The sequence below is a fragment of the Moschus berezovskii genome, chromosome 4 (assembly GCF_049115385.1).
Source record: "Moschus berezovskii isolate FMDL1 chromosome 4, NW_MosBer_1.0, whole genome shotgun sequence".
Classification (NCBI taxonomy): domain Eukaryota; kingdom Metazoa; phylum Chordata; class Mammalia; order Artiodactyla; family Moschidae; genus Moschus; species Moschus berezovskii.
The window spans coordinates 73,703,241-73,722,904 of record NC_142463.1 but is presented as its reverse complement, the minus strand read 5'-3'; the positions used below and the strand labels follow the sequence as shown (position 1 = coordinate 73,722,904).

The 19,664-nt window shown below is 38.9% G+C and overlaps 1 protein-coding gene across 6 annotated transcripts in view; it reads right to left on the bottom strand.

The window, feature by feature from the left end:
* The window catches only part of TLCD4 (TLC domain containing 4), a 126,135-nt gene that overhangs the window by 8,183 nt on the left and 98,288 nt on the right, over positions 1-19,664 (bottom strand). For all 6 annotated transcript variants that reach the window (XM_055403776.2, XM_055403772.2, XM_055403775.2 and 3 more), the window contains exon 6: positions 13,412-13,485. In XM_055403776.2, coding sequence (XP_055259751.1) covers positions 13,412-13,485 — 74 coding nt within the window. The remainder of the gene's footprint in view (positions 1-13,411; positions 13,486-19,664) is intronic.

The window sequence follows — 19,664 nt, the reverse complement described above, 5'->3', positions numbered from 1 at the left end:
TTAACAAATAAATTTGTCTGATGGTGCAGTAGGGACCAGATTTCTCATTGCTGGAGTGGAAATTACAGACAGTTCAGTTCAGTTCAGTCGCTCAGTCATGTCCGACTCTCTGTGACCCCATGAATCACAGGACACCAGGCCTCCCTGTCCATCACCAACTCCCGGAGTTCACTCAAACTTATGTCCACAGAGTCGGTGACGCCATCCAGCCATCTCATTCTCCGTCGTCCCCTTCTCCTCCCGCCCCCAACCTTTCCCAGCATCAGAGTCTTTTCCAGTGAGTCAACTCATCGCATGAGGTGGCCAAAGTATTGCAGTTTCAGCTTTAGCATCAGTCCTTCCAATGAACACCCAGGATTGATCTCCCTTAGAATGGACTGGTTGGATCTCCTTGCGGTACAAGGGACTCTCAAGAGTCTTCTCCAACACCACAGTTCAAAAGCATCAATTCTTCAGCGATCAGCTTTCTTCACAGTCCAACTCTCACACCCATACATGACCACGGGAAAAATCATAGCCTTGACTAGACGGACCTTTGTTGGCAAAGTAATGTCTCTGCTTTTTAATATATTATCAAGGTTGGTCATAACTTTCCTTCCTAGGAGTAAGCGTCTTTTAATTTCATGGCTGCAATAAGCATCTGCAGTGATTTTGGAGCCCAAAAAAATAAAGTCTGACACTGTTTCCACTGTTTTTCCATCTATTTCCCATGAAGTGATGGGACCAGATGCCATGATCTTTGTTTTCTGAATGTTGAGCTTCAAGCCAACCTTTTCACTCTCCTCTTTCACTTTCATCAAGAGGCTTTTCAGTTCCTCTTCACTTTCTGCCATAAGGGTAGTGTCATGTGCATATCTGAGGTTATTGATATTTCTCCCAGCAATCTTGATTTCAGCTTGTGCTTCTTCCAGCCCAGCGTTCCTCATGATGTACACTGCATATAAGTTAAATAAGCAAGGTGACAATATACAGCCTTGACATACTCCTTTTCCTATTTGGAACCACTCTGTTGTTCCATGTACAGTTCTGACTGTTGCTTCCTGACCTGCATACAGGTTTCTCAAGAGGCAGGTCAGGTGGTCTGGTATTCCCATCTCTTTCAGAATTTTCCACAGTTTATTGTGATCCACACAGTCAAAGGCTTTGGCATAGTCAATGAAGCAGAAATAGATGCTCTTCTGGAAATTACAGACAATTGAGTGTAAAAGGCTAGATTGAACCATGTGATCTTGGATTAGAGTTGGAAACTTCAGTATAAACTCACACTTAGTTTAATACAGATATAGATGGATATATAGAGAGAAACAATTATAGATATGTGTGTATATACAGGTTAGTATATTTCCAAGTTGTCAGCTGGGAGGACATGGGAACAATGATTCCCCAGGAGCAGTGAGCACATCCAGAGCCCACATTTTGGTTTCTAATACCAGTCTCCAATAAAAGGAAACAAGACTCCTTCAGAAAAGGCGGATTCTAGGGTTCGGACATAGTATACAATAAAAATCCAGAATACTGTTTTTAGTATAGTGCTCAAAGAACAGAATGATGAAGTTATGCCAAAGGGACTAAGAAACCAACTGAAAGAGCTCCTAATGGCAAAAGTTGTAACAATTTGAACAAAATAAATATAGGTAGTATTGGTTTTAAACTCAAAGTAAAAAGTAAATATCCAAAAATGGTAACATAAATGAGTGAATGAATAGGGAAGAAAAGATAAATACTCTGTACAGAATGATTGCAAACAAAATATGTAGATGCGTCCTCAAAGAGTTCATGAAGCATAACTCTCTATTGTTCAATAGGGGGCTGTGTAATGACTTTGTTCCAGGGAGTTCAATGTAGAAGGCAAGTGGGGTAGAAATAGTAACTTTAAAAACTGAGAAATCTTACAAACTCTACCTCAGCCAGGTGAACAAGGTAAACATCAACAGTGATAAGCCATGCTTATGCGTGTAGTCCTGACATAATGGGATGAGAATGGCACATTACTTCTGTGGGCTTCCTCCAAAAACCCCACTGTTGTTATTTAGTTGCAAAGTCGTGGCCAAATCTTGTGACACCATGGACTATATAGCCTGCTAGGCTCCCCTGTCCATGGGATTTCCCAGGCAAGAATACTGGAGTGGGTTGTCATTTCCTTCTCTGGGGGATCTTCCCGACCCAGGGATGGACCTGTGTCTCCTGCATTGGCAGAAGAGTTCTTTACCACTGAGCCACCAGGGAAGCCTCCAGAAAGCCCCATAACCTGAATCTAATCACCCAAGAGAAACATCAGACAAATCCAAATTGAGAAATATTCTACAAAATACCTGAGACCAGGACTTCTCAAAACTGACAAGGTCATCAAAAACAATGAAAGTCTGGGAAACTGTCACAACCAGGAGTCTAAAGAGAAGTGACCACTAAATGTAATGTAGTGTCTCAGATAGAATCCTGGGAGAGAAAAATGACATTCTGTAAAAACTAAGGAAATCTGAACTACTATAGCCATTAGTTAATAATAATGCACCAATATTTGTTCACAAATGTACCATACAAATGTAAATATTAACACTAGGAGAATCTGAGTGTGGGGTAGATAGGAACCCCTTGAACCATCCTTGAAACTTTTCTGAAAGTCTAAAATTATTCTCAAGTAAAAAGCATACTTTTGAAAAGTTCAGTATTTGCTCTATTCTACTTTTCCTCCTTAAAGAAACTATATTGCCTAATGTTGCTTCATTATATTTTAGAGGTTGAATTATAAAATGGAGTGAAATATATCCATGTATCTTAATATTCAATTTGACTGAATTAGTCATGATATTCAGAAAACAAAGATCATGGCATCTGGTCCCATCACTTCATGGGAAATAGATGGAGAAACAGTGGAAACAGTGTCAGACTTTATTTTTGGGGGCTCCAAAATCACTGCAGATGCTGACTGCAGCCATGAAATCAAAAGACGCTTACTTCTTGGAAGGAAAGTTATGACCAACCTAGATAGTATATTAAAAAGCAGAGACATCACTTTGCCAACAAAGGTCCATCTAGTCAAGGCTATGGTTTTTCCCGTGGTCATGTATGGATGTGAGAGTTGGACTGTGAAGAAAGCTGATCGCCGAAGAATTGATGCTTTTGAACTGTGGTGCTGGAGAAGACTCTTGAGAGTCCCTTGGACTGCAAGGAGATCCAACCAGTCCATTCTAAAGGAGCTCGATCCTGGGTGTTCATTGGAAGGACTGATGCTAAAACTGAAACTCCAATACTTTGGCCACCTCATGGGAAGAGTTGACTCACTGGAAAAGATTCTGATGCTGGGAAGGATTGGGGGCGGGAGGAGAAGGGGACGACAGAGAATGAGATGGCTGGATGGCATCACCGACTCGATGGACATGAGTTTGAGTGAACTTTGGGAGTTGGTGATGGACAGGGAGGCCTGGCGTGTTGTGATTCATGGGGTCGCAGAGAGTCAGACACGACTGAGCGACTGAACTGAACTGAACTGAAACTAGAAACTGCTCAACCTCAGAAACTAAAAATTAAACTGTTAAAAAAAAAGACCTTAAAATATTTTACTAAGAAATTAAAATATGAAACAATTTGTAGGATAAGAGAGATATTATAATTTATAACTATGTTGGGTGAAAAAAGAAGGAAGTTAAGGTAGCAATTTAGGTAGCAATGCTCAAATTAATAAAACAGTATCACAAATAGGAAAAATGTCAATGTAGCAGTAAAGTCAAGATTTTTTGCTCTATCCAGATCTCCTATCTTCCAGCCTTTCTCTACTCCAAAGATTTTCCCCATCTGATCCTCAGTCATTCATGTTTGTGACTACAGAGCCTTGATTTTAATGAAAAATGCTATACCTTAAATAACCCACCCCCTTCTTTTTTAAAATATTTATTTATTTGACTGTACCAGGTCTTAGTTGCAACAGGTGGGACCTTTGATTTTTGTTGAGGCATGCAGGCTCTTAGCTGCAGCCTGTGGGATCTAGATTTCTGACCAGGGATTGAACCCGGACCCTGTGCATTGAGAATGCAGAGTCTTAACCACTGGATCACCAGGGAAGTCCTAACCCATTCCCTTCTAAGCATATTCGTAATACGTGATATTTCATTTTATCCCATTCCATCTAAATCTCTTCAATGACTTCCACTCCCAAACCTATCACTATCAGCCTCTGATTCACTTCTTTTCCTACCTTCAGGACACACATCAGCACCCTCAGCGCTCTTGCCACTTCATCCATCATACTCACCTGCCTATCACTAACTTCTCATCAAGCCAGCTTTCCGCAGGCAGAAAACAGAGGGAAGGCAGGTACTACACTCTGCAGTCAGAAAGGCTGGGCTCAAATCTCCTTCTTCCACTTGGCTGCTGTGTGGTCTTACCTCTGTTACTGACCTCTCTGTCTCAGTTTGATCTACAAAGATCATGGTGGATGATGATAGCACCCCCCCTTATACAATGAAGTTGTTATGATATGTAGTAAGAACTCCCTTGAACTAAAGAGCTCAGTCAATAGCTATTATTACTCACCAATACTGATGTCAGATAAACAGCACAAATATAGAGATCTGAACTGCCCAGTGTATCCTCAGATTTGCTCCATGTTCCTTTTATTTAACTCAACATTCTCCATAGAATTGCCTCCAAACCTCTGTCTCACCAATGAAGTCACTTCCCTTCCTCATTTAACTTACCTCTCAATCCCAGAGGAACTGGCCTCCTCTAAGATATTAGCCCATAAACCATGGATTCCTCAAACTCTGACCCCAAGACCTCAAATCTTTTCAGGCACATCTTCCTCTACATCCAGAAGTGGTTTCTCTTGCCCTCTCCAAGGCCAACTGCTCTACACCTACGCTCTGCAACCTTAGGCCATCAATTATCCCCTGTCTCTTGCTCCATCCAGCTCTCCATCTGTAGGTTGATTCCTTCTTTCTTACCAACATGCCCAATTCTTCGTAATCCAAAAATTTCTCCTCCTCTGCTTGTCTTCCCTATTAAGCTTTTAAAAAGAGACACTAACAGGGTATTCACAGACATTTTTGCTATAACTTCACAACCCAGTACATATGACTGCATTCCCCTACAAAAGAATGCAGGGGTCACCAGTGGCAGTTTCATAACAAGACAGTGGATTCATCTCAGCCTTCGTCCCAGGTGACCTTTCTGTAGCATATGACACTGTCGATCATCACATTTCCTTCCTCCTCTCCTGTTTTCCATGATACTATTTCCTCTTGATTCCCAGAGCTAAGTTTTTCGGTTTCTATTTCCTCTGCCTTTCCTTTAAATTTTTGTGCTTCCCAAGTTCACTTCTTCCATATGCTGTACCAAGGCCATTTAATCTATTCCCAGGGGCCGAAAGGGGTTCAGAACAAGCTTCCCAAAATATGCCACCACTATGGCATGCAGAATATTTTGTGTGTGCGTGTGTGTTAAGTTGCTTCAGTCATGTCCGACTCTGCCGCCCTATGGACTGTAAGCCCACCAGGCTTCTTTGTCCATAGAATTCTCCAGGCAAAAATAGAGCTGAAAGAAATTAAGACCCAGCAGATTCAAGAAAAACACCTACCTCTCCCTTAACTACCTGAGAGAATTCAGGCAGGTGACCCAGCCACACAGAAAGCTATTACCAAGAGATAATTTTTCATCTGAATGACCTATTTGTATGTCAGGACAAACATCTAATTACCAAATATCTGTTCTTCTTATCATCCTGTGAAAATCCTCCTCCACAGATCCCAACACCATTCCTTAGTTCAAGACAGCTTTATAAGCCTCTGTTGCCCAGTTTGAACTTGGATCTCATTGTCCTATGGGACTCCCACACATATATAATTAAATCTGTTTTTTCTCCTGTTAATCTGCCTTATGTCAATTTGATTATTAGATCCACCAAAGAAACAAAACTAGTAGAGGAAAACATTTTCCTCCTCAAAGGCTCAAACACCCTGACACAAATCTCTGGTTTCAAGTTCTCTCTCATACTCCACCTATAGTTCCATATTTCTGAGTTACTGCTGAGCATCCTTACCTGACAAATCACACAATCTCAAATATGCCTCAAACCCAACACGCCTAAAACCAATACCCTACTCTTTGCCTAATCTCCCTTTCCTCCATGACCACCACCACAGAAATCTCCCAATATTAATCAATGGGACCATCATCAACTTAGCCAAGTCAGAACCTGGAATCACCCTAGACTGTTCCTAGTCTGGAACCAAGCCCTATTTATCTTATCTCCTAACATTCTTCCTAATCCTTTCCCAACTTATTCCATTACACCTGTTGCCATTATAATTTTTGGTTATTGGTGTCTCTTACCTAGATGAATGCAATAACCCAACTGGTCTCCTGTAACTCTATATTTCTATCCTTTTCTCTTTGATCTCATAACTCCTAGATTGTATTTAGCTTTGACTGTTTCCTGTTCTCCAGCACTTTACACATTTTCCAAATTTTTGGTTGTCTGGAAAGGTGATTATCCTCAAATCTGGACTTTAAGAACACGTGCTTTGGCTTTACTGTACGATCAACGCATTTACCTTCAGCCAGTTTCTCCATGTGACAGGTGCCTGATCTTTAAGCCAGTCTCTTTCAAAGGAAAGAACTCATGTATTAATTTTTAGGATAAAATAATATTTATATAATTGTTTCTCCCTTCCTCATGTCAGAAGAACCCCTTATGTTTTTGGAATGTACCTCTTTTTACCTAATTAGAACACTCTTTCATTCCAACAAATATAGGCTAACAGTTTTTGAATATATGTATTGATGTTGAGAGGGACAGGAACAGGAGGAAGCAAGAAGACATGCTTGTGGGAAGGAAGGAGAGTGGGAACACACTGTCTTTCCCCACCATCCACAGTTATTACTCTGATGGGTATAGGAGAAAAGATGGTAGATTTATGTGTTTGTAACCATCCCCAACCCCATATAGAAAAATCTATCTTTGGTCATTTAGCACTTCCTCCTCCCTCTGTTCTTCTAAATGAATGTGGACTTTTTGATCAAGTTTCCTAGGAATGAATCGTGCACTGTGTGGTACTAAGCACACTCTGTAAAAACAAGGTATTAGCGGGTATAATTCACATTTGGAAAGATGAGCCAGAACTACTATCAGATAGAGAAAGAAAGGAAGAAAGAGGATGGGAACCAAGAATCTATCCACCAACAAGGTACTGGTTTGGTGAATTTTAGGAGTTGAGAGTCACAAGTGTGAGCTTTGGGAAACCTACAGGGTCCAGAAGATATTGTGAGTTCAGGAGGAATGAAGAGAACAAAAATATCACAAACCAAAGAAAACAAACTATGGAAATTTTCATTATAATCTCCTTGTTGCTCTATTATACCATTTCTTGCTCATATTCCAATCCCACTTCTCAAGTCTTAATTTCTTCAAGACTCAAAGATTTTAAATAAAAGTAGAGCATAGCTTTTTATTATAAAATTAAAGAATAAGTTATATTCTCTCTAATATGATTTCTCAAAAAGAGTTTCAAACAAAAACATTAAAGTTCCTTTAAGTGTCAAAGATAAGTTCCTCCTGCTTTAAAATCTCAAATCCGAATCACCTTCAAGATACAGACATCGCTAAAGCTAAACTGATCACCTCTTGGGGACCATTAATTCAAAAAGCAATTAAATGGCTACTAAGTACCAGACAACAGGTGGACACTGGACGATGCAAAATTCAACAAAGTTTGGCTGTTGACCTAACCAAACACAGAGATAAGCAAAGAACAGGAAAAAAAGAAAAGTTTCCTTTACAATAATTTTTTAATCATAATGCTATAACTGTGTGCTGCTATTGTGCCACACAGGTGAGGGACACACAACCCAGCCTGGAAGGGATAGGGTTTCTTGTGGTGCTCAGTACAACAACTCTTTGGCTGACTTGTGAAGAATGAGCAAGGATCCAGGAGACCTTTCCAGCGTAGGGACAGTGGGGCAAGAGAGGAGTTTGAGGGGAATATGACATAAAGAAAGATGACAGTTCTACTTGCAGAGTTTTCTATGTCACATTACAGAGCCCAGAGTTTATCCTGGAAGCAGCAGGAATCACTCAGAGGATCTAACCAGGGGGTACGTGCTCATTTTTGTGTGGAGATCACTGTGGAAGGTTAATAAAACAGCAGAGAAGGAAAGGGGAACAGGACTAGAGACAGGCAGTCTGCCTAGAGCCTGCCTAGAGCAGAAATCAGTAAACTTGTTCCCTAAAAAGCCAGAGAGTGAACACAAAGCAAGGGGATCTGGAAGCCATACCATATCTTGCAACTAATCAACCTGGCCACTGTCATGGGAAAGCAGCCAGAGTAAACAAAAACACAGGCTGTGCCCCAGCAAAGCTTTATTTGTAGCAACAGGCAGCAGGTTTGGCCTTCAAGTCTCAGTTTGCTGACTCCAGTCTAAAATAGCACTGTTCAAAGGAACTTTCTGCAGTAATGAAATGGTCCACAGATGTTCTACCCAGTTCTGTAGACACACAGGGCTATGCTGCTGCTGCTGCTGCTGCTAAGTCACTTCAGTCGTGTCCGACTCTGTGTGACCCCATAGATGGAAGCCCACCAGGCTCCCCTGTCCCTGGGATTCTCCAGGCAAGAACACTGGAGTGGGTTGCCTTTTCCTTCTCCAATGTGTAAAAGTGAAAAGTGAAAGTGAAGTCGCTCAGTCGTGTCCGACCCTTAGCAACCCCACGGACTACAGCCTACCAGGCTCCTCCATCCATGGGATTTTCTAGGCAAGAGTACTGGAGTGGCTTGCCATTGCCTTCTCCGACACAGGGCTATGAAGCACTGGAAATGTTACAAGTCACGCTGAAGAACTGAATTTTTAATTTCATTTTAATTAAATATAAATAGTCACATGTGTGGCTTGCAGCTTCTCTACTGGACAGCACAGGTATATCAGCTAGTTCAGGAGCCCAGGCAAGAGATGATGAGCTAGGGCACTGACAGCAGAGATGGACAGGAGGTGGCCAAGGCAAGAACTGTTTAGGAGGTGATGTGGCAGGACCTGGGATGTACCAAATACAGGTGAGGGAGAAACGGTCAAAGATGATTCCCACATGCTGAGCAGAGATAATGGAGAGAATGGCCAGGCCACAAGCTGAACAGAAGCAAGTAAGAGAACACAGAGGGAAATGTGTTGCATTCTATTTCAAACGTGGATTCTGATGTGTCACCTGGGAGAAGAAAACACTTGACTACAATGCAAAGAAGTAAGTAATATTAAATATGCTTTTTTATAGATAAAACAACTGTAGTACAGGAATGTTATGTAACTCAGCCAAGGTCAGAGCAAGTAAGTGGCAAGGTTAAATTGTAACTTGGGGTTCTATGATTCTAAAATTCTGGCATAGTTCAGTACAGCACATTGAGCAAATGGGTAATAGCTGAAACCTTGAAAGCACAGTTCACTCAGGGGAAAGCAGAGGTCAGTGGGCCCAGAGGAGAGCCCTGGGGAACACCAGCATTTAAGGGACTGTCTATTACATAAAAGACTGAGAAAGGATGGTCAGAGCACTACGAGAGTCAGTGCAGCGTCATGAAAGAGAAGGGGCGCTGTGTCACGAGAAGGGGAAGGCCAACAGGATCAAGTCCACAGAGAGATGCGATGAGACAGGCACCAAAGAGTGTCCACTGGATTTTACACATGCAAGTCACTGGTGCCTCTAATGAAACCATCCTAGCAAAATGACAGAAGAGGAAGCCGAGTTTTAATGCATTAAACAACAAAAAGGATACAACCAAGTAGAGAAGGCAAACATAAACTATGCACTTCCAGTGTTGACTAGATTTCAGCATATTGAATACACACTACATTTAGCACTTGTCGCATACGTAGTGAATGGAAAGCATTAGGTCAGGCACTTTACACATATGAGTAAATATACCACCAAACATACAACCACACAGAAGCTTCACAATCAACTGTGAGGCCTACAGGGATCATTATCCCTGTTTTATAGGTTAAAAAAAAAAAAACAGAGGCCCAAAAAGATGAGATCATTTTCCACTCACATACAGTGGGAAGCGGGGCAGCTTGGATTTGAATCCAGGTCTCCTGCCTTCAAAGAACATATTCTTTGCTCGCTATACTTTCACGTCATCAGAGTCTTTAAAAATTGCAGAAGAACTCTTATTTTAAAAATTTCAAATGGCCAACGCTAAAGAACTTTGTGTCTTCTTGAAGAAATAAAAATTAAAACATATGAAACACTGGCAAAGAAAATAAGATAGTACATTAAGTACCTGGGAAAGAAAAGTTTAAGCAGCAGATATATAATCTAATTTCTCCTGTTTGGGTGTGGAAGGACCATGGTTCCCACCTTTGGCAAGAAAAACAAGTGATGAGACTAATTGCTTGGTAAGCATAATGATGGTATTTGCAGCAGAAGAGTCTTCATCCTTGGAATGCTTTTAGGATACATGTAGTCTAGGGTTGCTTATAATAAATGAACCTAGAGTGTACAGATGTATGGGGTCTGACCCCCCTGGGAAAGGTTACATACATAATCTAGGTAACTATCTGAATATTAAATGAAGATATTTCATAACCAAGACAGCTACTTTATGTCAGCAATATGAATCATACATATCAGAGACCTCATAGGTAACTTCATTCCAGAACATGCTCAATGCAAAAAGAACTCAGGGAGCCTTGATGATCCTGAACATCATCACGCTTTGCCAGTGTCTCATGATTACTTGTATCCTTGGGATTATTAGTAAGGCTTGATACAGGGTAAGCTCCCTAATGCACATGAGTCTGTTTTGACTCCCAATTCTCTGAGTTATCTCTGTACTAAGATACAAAAAGCTACATGTAACCATGGGAGCTTTCCCTGGGTTTGGGACTTTGACCTAAAACTTGAAAGACAGGCAAATTTTTCAAAGATGGGGGGAAATTGGAGGATACAAATAAAGGAGGAAAAGTGAGAAAAATCCACAGGTGCATGAGACAGTTTAAAGGTATAAAACTAACTCTAATGAGTGGTAAAAAATTAGGCTGGAGACATGCAGCACATCACAGAGAGCTTCAAAAGTTCAGAGAAGACTCTAAAAAAGATGCAGCGTTTAGTAAGAAAGGAAGGCCCTGAAAGTGGTCAAAAGAAAGATGACTTGGAGGCACTATGAGGAAAGGACTGAAGAGTGGGTGAACGGAGAATCAGGAGGTCAGTTAGAAAGCTATCGGTCACCCACGAGATCCTAAAGGCCCTAAACTAGGACCATGGGTATGGAATGCAAGGAGCAGCTAAACATTATACAGAAAAAATTACAGCAGACCCTGTTAAATGACAAGATAATGGTAATAAATGATAATAATAAAGCCACTGTCAAAATGAGAGGTAGGGAGACAACTACCTCCCTCCAAGAGGTGGAGCTTAATTTCTCCCCAGCCAGAATGGGTTACATACTTCATGCCTTGCTTTCAAAGAAGAGAATAAGGAAAAGGAAAATCTTCACAGCAGAGAACTTGTCAAACACCACCTCAACCACACGGTGGAAGTTCACACCCCTAGTGATGTCACATGGACATCATATAGCTCCTGACACGTGACAAGGGCAGTTCAGTTCAGTTGCTCAGTCGTATCTGACTCTTTGCGGCCCCATGGACTGCAGCACACCAGGCTTCCCTGTCCATCACCAACTCTCAGAGCTTGCTCAAACTCATGTCCATCGAGTCGGTGATGCCATCCAGCCATCTCATCCCTTGTCGTCCCCTTCTCCTCCTGCCCTCAATCTTTCCCAGCATCAGGGTCTTTTCAAATAAGTCAGTTCTTCACATGAGGTGGCTAAAGTATTGGAGTTTCAGCTTCAGCATCAGTCCTTCCAATGAGTATTCAGGACTGATCTCCTTTAGGATGGACTGGCTGGATCTCCTTGCAGTCCAAGGGACTCTCAAGAGTCTTCTTCAATACCACAGTTCAAAGCATCAATTCTTCGGCATGCAGCTTTCTTTATAGTCCAACTGTCACATCCACACGTGACTACTGGAAAAACCATAGCTCTGACTAGATGGACCTTTGTTGGCAAAGTAATGTCTCTGCTTTTTAATGCTTTTTTTGTCTCTGCTGTCAAGGTTTGTCATAGATTTTCTTCCAAGGATTAAGCGTCTTTTAATTTCATGGCCGCAGTCACCATCTGCAGTGATTTTGGAGTCCCCAAAAATAAAGTCTTTCACTGTTTCCATTGTTTCCCCATTTATTTGCTATGAAGTGATGGGATCTGATGCCATGATCTTCATTTTTTAAATGCTGAGTTTTAAGCCAGCTTTTTCAAATGTTGAGCTTTAAGCCAGCTTTTAAGTGACAAGAAGGGCACTTCACCTCTATAGGATTCCTTCCAAAAACCTATAACCTTTGCCTAGTCATTAGAAAAACAGGTAAATCTAGACTGCAGGATTCTACAAAATAACTGGAGAGTATCCTTTAATAATGTTAAGGTTAAGAAAAACAAAGGAAAGACTAAGAATCTGTTATGGACCAGGGTATATCAGGGAGGAAGACTGACAACTAAATGCAATGTGGCAGCCTGGATTGAATCATAGAACAAAAAGAAGATACTAATAGAAAAACTCGGGGAATCCAACACAGTCTGGAGGTTACTTAGTAATAATGAGTCAATGCTGGCTTAGTTTTGACAAATGTTCTGTGATAATGTTAAGATATTCACAAAAGGGGAAACTAGGTGAAGGGTATGTGGGAGTTTTTGTGTAATTTTTGTGACTTTTCTGTAAATCTAAAATTACAAGATTCTTTTAAAAGAGGGACAACATAATGTTGGTATCAAAATTTGGGAACAGGAGGAAGTTTGTGTCAGGGATATTAACTGGACCCAAGATAAATCCAATAAAACAAAGTATTGTCATACCACAAAGGGAGTTGGGTTCAAAAGCCAGTCAGTCAGTTCAGTCGCTCAGTCGTGTCCGACTCTCTGCAACCCCATGAATCATAGCACGCCAGGCCTCCCTGTCCATCACCAACTCCCAAAGTTCACTCAAACTCATGTCCATCGAGTCGGTGATGCCATCCAGCCATCTCATTCTCTGTCGTCCCCTTTTCCTCCCGCCCCTAATCCTTCCCAGCATCAGAGTCTTTTCCAGTGAGTCAACTCGTCGCATGAGGTGGCCAAAGTATTGGAGTTTCAGCTTTAGCATCAGTCCTTCCAATGAACACCCAGGATTGATCTCCTTTAGAATGGACTGGTTGGATCTCCTTGCAGTACAGGGTCACCACCAATCTTGGCTAAGTTTCCTCCACCTTTCCAAGGCTCAATTCCCTCTTTTGTACAATGGTGATAATTCATATCACATATTCTCATTTTTATAGCTAGGATCTTGAGGAAAACATTTCCCCAAACTAAACAACACAAGTATAAAATAATTAATGGTATCAGTAACCTACCGCTGATTCACAAAAGGGCTGGAAAGTTCTGCAAGCAGGCGGAAATTCCCAATGTACACCAGCATACCATCCTTCTGGGTGATAAATATAAAACATCATGTCAGGGTTAACATTCTTATCAAAATCTCCAATCACTGAAGAGACATTCAACACCTTCTTGGCATAAAACAATGATAAATATAAACACAAACCAAGTCTGCTAAAGTGATCTTCTTTATGAAAACTTAGAAATGTCATTAGAATTCTACAATATTTTTTAAAGACAACATATTGCACACTTATGTTCATTTACATACATAATGTTCACTCAGAAAGACAGATTTGAATCAGTAGTCTCATGCTGAACTAATGAATTCTGCAAATAGCCATGAGTAACAGCATTCTCAAATTACCATAGAAATAATGATCATGGTAGTGTGAATTTCAAAAGTTGAATAATTTTATAGCAAATAAATATCTAATAGGAATGTAGTTTTATATCCATTAGACACACCTTAAAAATCTCCAGAGTGTGCTTCACTTCCTAAATAGCAATATAAGCCTATGAGCAGACACACACTTGCCAAATGTAACGATACATGTTAAACCTTATCTATCATATTTGACCTGAAAAATATATTTTTCAATCAGAAGATCCTATAGCTAAAACACATACTTTGGGGACCTTTCTGAATTTCGAAACATAATGCTTAGTACATTCCACCAATTTAATAACAAGAAAAGTATTATAGTGTTAATAAGCATTAGAAATAAAACCAAAAGTATACATTCCAGAAATGTTATGTAATTTTAAAAGTGTTACTAGGTAAATGGAATCATTATAGCACTTCCAATTAAATCAGAATTATGATTATACACCAAAAGAAATAGTCCCACCTGCCCTCAAAACATTCCCATATGGCGCTAGTGGTAAAGAACCTGCCTGTCAGTGCAGAACACATAAGGGACATGGGTTTATTTCAAAGTTGGGAAGATTCCCTGGAGGAGGGCATGGCAACCCACTCCATTATTCTTTCCTGGAGAATCCCATGGACAGAGGAACCAGGCAGGCTGGAGTCCACAGGCTTGCAAAATAGTCAGACACAACTGAAGCAATTTAGCATGTATGCCCTCAAAACATTAGATATATAACTTCAGAAACATTTTCCCCACTGTTTATAGCACACTGCCTTCCCAACGGGAACAACATAAAGCAATATTTTAGAAAATGATAATGAATGGACTTTTTATTTGAAGACTCTCAGTTCTTTCTCTATGTAAGTTATTTTAGGGGTTAAAAATTGAGAGCTGGATTGCAAGAATTAGTTTTTCCAAGGTAAATCTAAAACTAAAACTTTTCATCATCTCAAACTCGCTGTCCTTAGTGAAACAGAAATGGGATATGAGGAAGAAGAGAGGACAGCAGAGAGATGAAGACAATAGCCAAGATGAGCTCTGTGCATGTGGAGGGTGATGGGGAAGATGATCAACATTTTAGAGGCAACTGGACACAGCCACAGCAGTTCAAAAACACATGACAATACATGGGAAATAACTATGCACGTGTTGCTACTTTAACACAGAAATATGTGTGAATTTGAGATTCTATATTATTCTGTACTATTTACTTTTCTGTTACAGTAAATGCTTTTATTTAAATAATAGAACTAGTTAATATCAGTAACTAGTAATTAACAGTGGACTAATCAAACAAATCAAACTGGAAAAACATAATATTTTTATAATGTTTCTGATCTTTTATTTCTCTTTGATGTTGAACTTTAGTAGGATATATTATGTTTTCAGAAGCATAAATGTAAGACTTTTTAAAAGAATACAAATACAATAGGACTAAACAGTTGTTACTCATATTTAATACAAAATTATAGTATCTTTTTATCCATGACATAGTAGGATATTTTCACTCCTTATCTCCTTTTCCAATAGTACCTTTCTGAAATGTCTGCAGCCTTTAGGATATCCTTATTTTTTGCAGGATTAAAACAACTACAGTTAAATATAAAATTTACTTTGACTTGTAACTGTGCTCTTAGAGGTCCACATTACTGGTATCAGTCAAATATGATGATCTCAAACTAAATATTTTCTCAATAAAGTTGTTTAAGTATAAAATATATAAAATTTTACTTATTAGCAATAGCAGGCTTTTAGGGTTATATAAGAATTAAGTTTCCAGCTCTCTAACAATATCTATTCACTTTGTAGCTACAGGCTTGTTCTGGTAGACTAGCAGTTGGCAAGATCATTTGTATGTATAAATTCATCATATATGCCATCTATTTCTAAAATGTCTAACATACATATCATTTTAAGATACCCTAGAGCATACTCAATGAATTCCAGGAAGTTATAGTTTTAGTATTTAAAAAGTTCTATTTAATGTAGCTACTCTTCTCTGGTAACATTTTTGAGTTCTGAGGCAGTCTTATTTCCAAAAACCTGAGCCAGTATTTCACTGTATGAGTTTTCTCATTTCATTGTATGCAATCTCACAATCTTCACATAACACCAAACAATGCAGGTACTGATAGTTCATCGTTTTCTAGCTCCTTATGGCCTCTTCAACTATCATCAGTTTTGGAGAACCAATACATAAATATCCATCTCACTGCGACATTTTTCTGCATTCTCATCCTCAATCTATTTCCAAACTAAAGGACATTCCTCTTGCCTCACACTCTGAACATATGCTTGCAGAGCAGGCCAACATTTGCTGGCAGCAGTCATAGCTACTTGTAGGCTCTTGTCCACAAAGGTTATCTCCTTCCATCTCCATAAAGTCAAATATTCATTAAGTGTTTCTTCAGGTTTTGCATAAATGAAAGGTAAGCAAGAACTTTCATTACGAAAGCTTCAGTGTCACAGGTAAGCAAATCACCTTCCTTTTTAACAGGATTGTATACAAGATGTAGGAGACATCTAGCAGGTAATATCTTTTCACTTTCCTTGGTAAGAAGTTTATAGACTGAATGAAATTTGCCAAAGTTGACAATAGTACTGTCTGCTATAAAATGTAGATAGATGAGCAAAATCTAACTTGTTTTTGTATAGTATATCAACAATTTTTATGTTTATGTTGTTTCTTTAAAATCTTCTCAGAAATCAAAAATTCAGTTTGAAAATACATTTTTCAAATCAAAATACCAAAGGCGGAGGGGGGACATCTATTTGTTGATGTGATTCAATAAATCACTTGATATACTACAGAAAGAATGATCGTTGGTAAGATCTGACAGAATCAGCTCTATATCGGAAGCCATCACATCGGTTACCAAAATTTTCCCCTTCTTTCACCTACAGAATAGTTTAGTTGCACCTTCTGAATCAGGAAATCCAGCTTTACTCAGTTTCACAGAGCAATCAAGGGGATAAAATGTGTACATTCATGTGGAATATCCAAGCTAAGTCAATGCCTGCTATTCTTATTTGAGCATTGGTATCTTTTTGCAAGATGAGAAAAGCACAGATTAAGATGTATCTGCCTGTATTATTCCAGACCTGTGAGATTTGGTCTCTTCAGGTGCTTTTACACCCTCTTCTCCACCAGGCCTGTGCTGGTGGCTAGGGCTTCCATAACAAAGTACTGCAAACTGAATGCCTTAAACAACAAAAATGTATTATCTTACAGTTCTAGAGGCTAGAAGTCCAAGACCAAGGATCAACAGGGCCATGATCCTTATGAATGTTTTAGGGAAGAAGTTATTTTAGACCTTTCTCCTAGATCCTAACCGTTCCTTGGTTTCTGGCAGCTCAGCTCCAATCTTCATATGACATTTTCCTTGTGTGCATGTCGGTGACCAAATCCCCTTTTCATGAGGACACCAATCATATTGGATTAAGGACCAATACTACTCAAGTATGACCTGATTTTCACTTAACTAATTATCTCTGTAATGACCCTATTTCCAAATCAGGTCATATTCTGAAGTACTGTGGCTTAGGATTTCAACATAGACATTTGAGGTGAGGGTGGGGCAGGGGACACAGTTCAATCCAAAATTCTTTTATGCATATTGTGCCGTGTGTTCTGCTTTGGTTATCCAGCTTCCTAATTGTCTTTCTATGCATCTATGATAACATATCACTATACACGATAATATATACTATGTATATTTCCATGTATAAAAACTACTACAGCTTTCTTTCTTGGTCATGCTTGTGGCAGTCTGGTGGTATCATAACTGTTGTCATTTTCATTATCTGCCCTTAGAAAAAATGGTTACAATGTGTACAGTGCTAATAAATTAAGCTAACACTGTTTCAATAAAAATACAACATTAATCCAATGGGCAGAGTCAAAGATGACTGTTATTGTTCATGATCACAACACACTTAAGTTGCATCATTCAGAGTGATGAGACAACAGATGATCCATTACTGAGAATTGCAAATCACGGTTGCCATGATTTTTTTGCATCACAGGGAGGGGTTTCACGGGATGTAGGATTTTTGATGGTAAAATGGTAAAACCAGGATAGACAAAGACAGGCCACTCCTAACTTTATTTTATTATGAGTTTTATTATAATGAATTCCAAATGGCAGGTGAATGCTTTCATTTCAACATGTAATAGGAATCACATTCCCAGCTAGGAGATGTGTGAATGAATAAAGAACAAGCATCTTGCCTCTCTTAAGTCATCCAGCAGGGAGAAAAAAGCACTTTAAAGAGAAAAGGAGAAAAAATGTCACTCATATTCCAGGTTCCTGGATAGTTTGTGGGCTTATTTTTAGTTTGAGTGATTTGTTTCAAGTTTAGGTGAGCTTTTCCAAAAGAAGTGGTCAGAATAGTCAAATTAAGAAAAGGTTAGAAGAACAAGAAATTGTATTCAATGACAATCATTCAAATAAAATTCTGAAGTTGAAATGCTCTTTTTTTTCTCTCCTTCCATAGTTGAATTCTGTAGCAAACAGGTTAAGGAAGAAAAGCCTTGCAAGTAATATAAAACTACAACAATATGACTGGGGCCACAGAGGACACAAAATGAAAGGAAAAAAGTTATTTTAGTAAGATTGTTACTTGAACCAGATGTAAAAATCTTGGAAATATTTTTACTAGTATAATTTTTCATTATAATATATTCAGATATATAATAAACATTTCTTTTTTTTTTTTAAAGATAAATTCTCTCATTCATAACATTGCTTTTCCCCCCTCAGTTAAAGGCAGCTCCTCATTCAGTCCATTATTCTTAATGATTTTCTTCTTCTTTTGATTAGTTTTTTTAAGTATATGCTATTCTAGAAAACTGTATCCAATGTTTAGAGAATATGATAGTCCACACTGATATACTGTGAGTTAATGTGTTCCTATGGTCAGTCAAAATCCTTGCTTAATTACTCACTGTGTCTTTCAAATAAACAGTTTTTCCAAAGATGAGATCCAATTCTAAAATTTATTTTTGTTTAATTTGCATTTTATTCAACTTCAAAAATATTTAAAAGACACCTCAAAGTCATGTAAAATACTGAAATGATATAGTAGCAATAGCCTTAGTCTTAAACTTTAAAAGAGAATTCTATGAATTACTCTCTAGTTACCTTTAAAAACAAAAAAATATGTTCATGAAATATACTGTGTCTCAGACTTTTTTGAGAGTTTAAAAGACTACTTCTTCCAACTCCTTTCAAATTGGAACAGAATTAAAAATACCTATTAATCAAATATCAAATTAATGTCAGATTAAACCTGACTTTAGGATATTCTTTAAGTATTAAAAGTTACTAGTAAAAATAGTATATTTGGTACATTGTTTTTATCTAAATATGGCCAAAATACAAATTTTTCAAATTTTGAGAAAATTTCCTCTAGATTTTCTTTAAAAAAATGGGCATAACATCCTGACCTTTCTCTTAACTTCTCTCAGCTCTTTCTAAAGAGAATCAGTTAGTTGTAAGCCAATGATTCTCAAAATGTGGTCCCTAGCTAGCAGCATTAGCATTTCCTAGGAACTTGCTAAATTTGCATATTTTACTCTTGGACTCCATCCCAGACATACTGAATCAGTAGCCCTGGGGGTGACACCAGTAATCTAGTTTTAATAGGTCCCATATACACTAGTGTTAAAGAGCTACTGTCCTAACCTAGAGATCGAAGTCCTAAGGAAACTAGCTCCCTACTTCTCTGAAATCATAATTAGGGAAGATTTATAAAAGCCCTCATCAAAACCCACAAGTATTATCTAGGTAGACCTGACACATTCTACTAGAAAAGTTTCTCCTGACCCCTTCCTGTGTGTTATTGTACTTCAGTT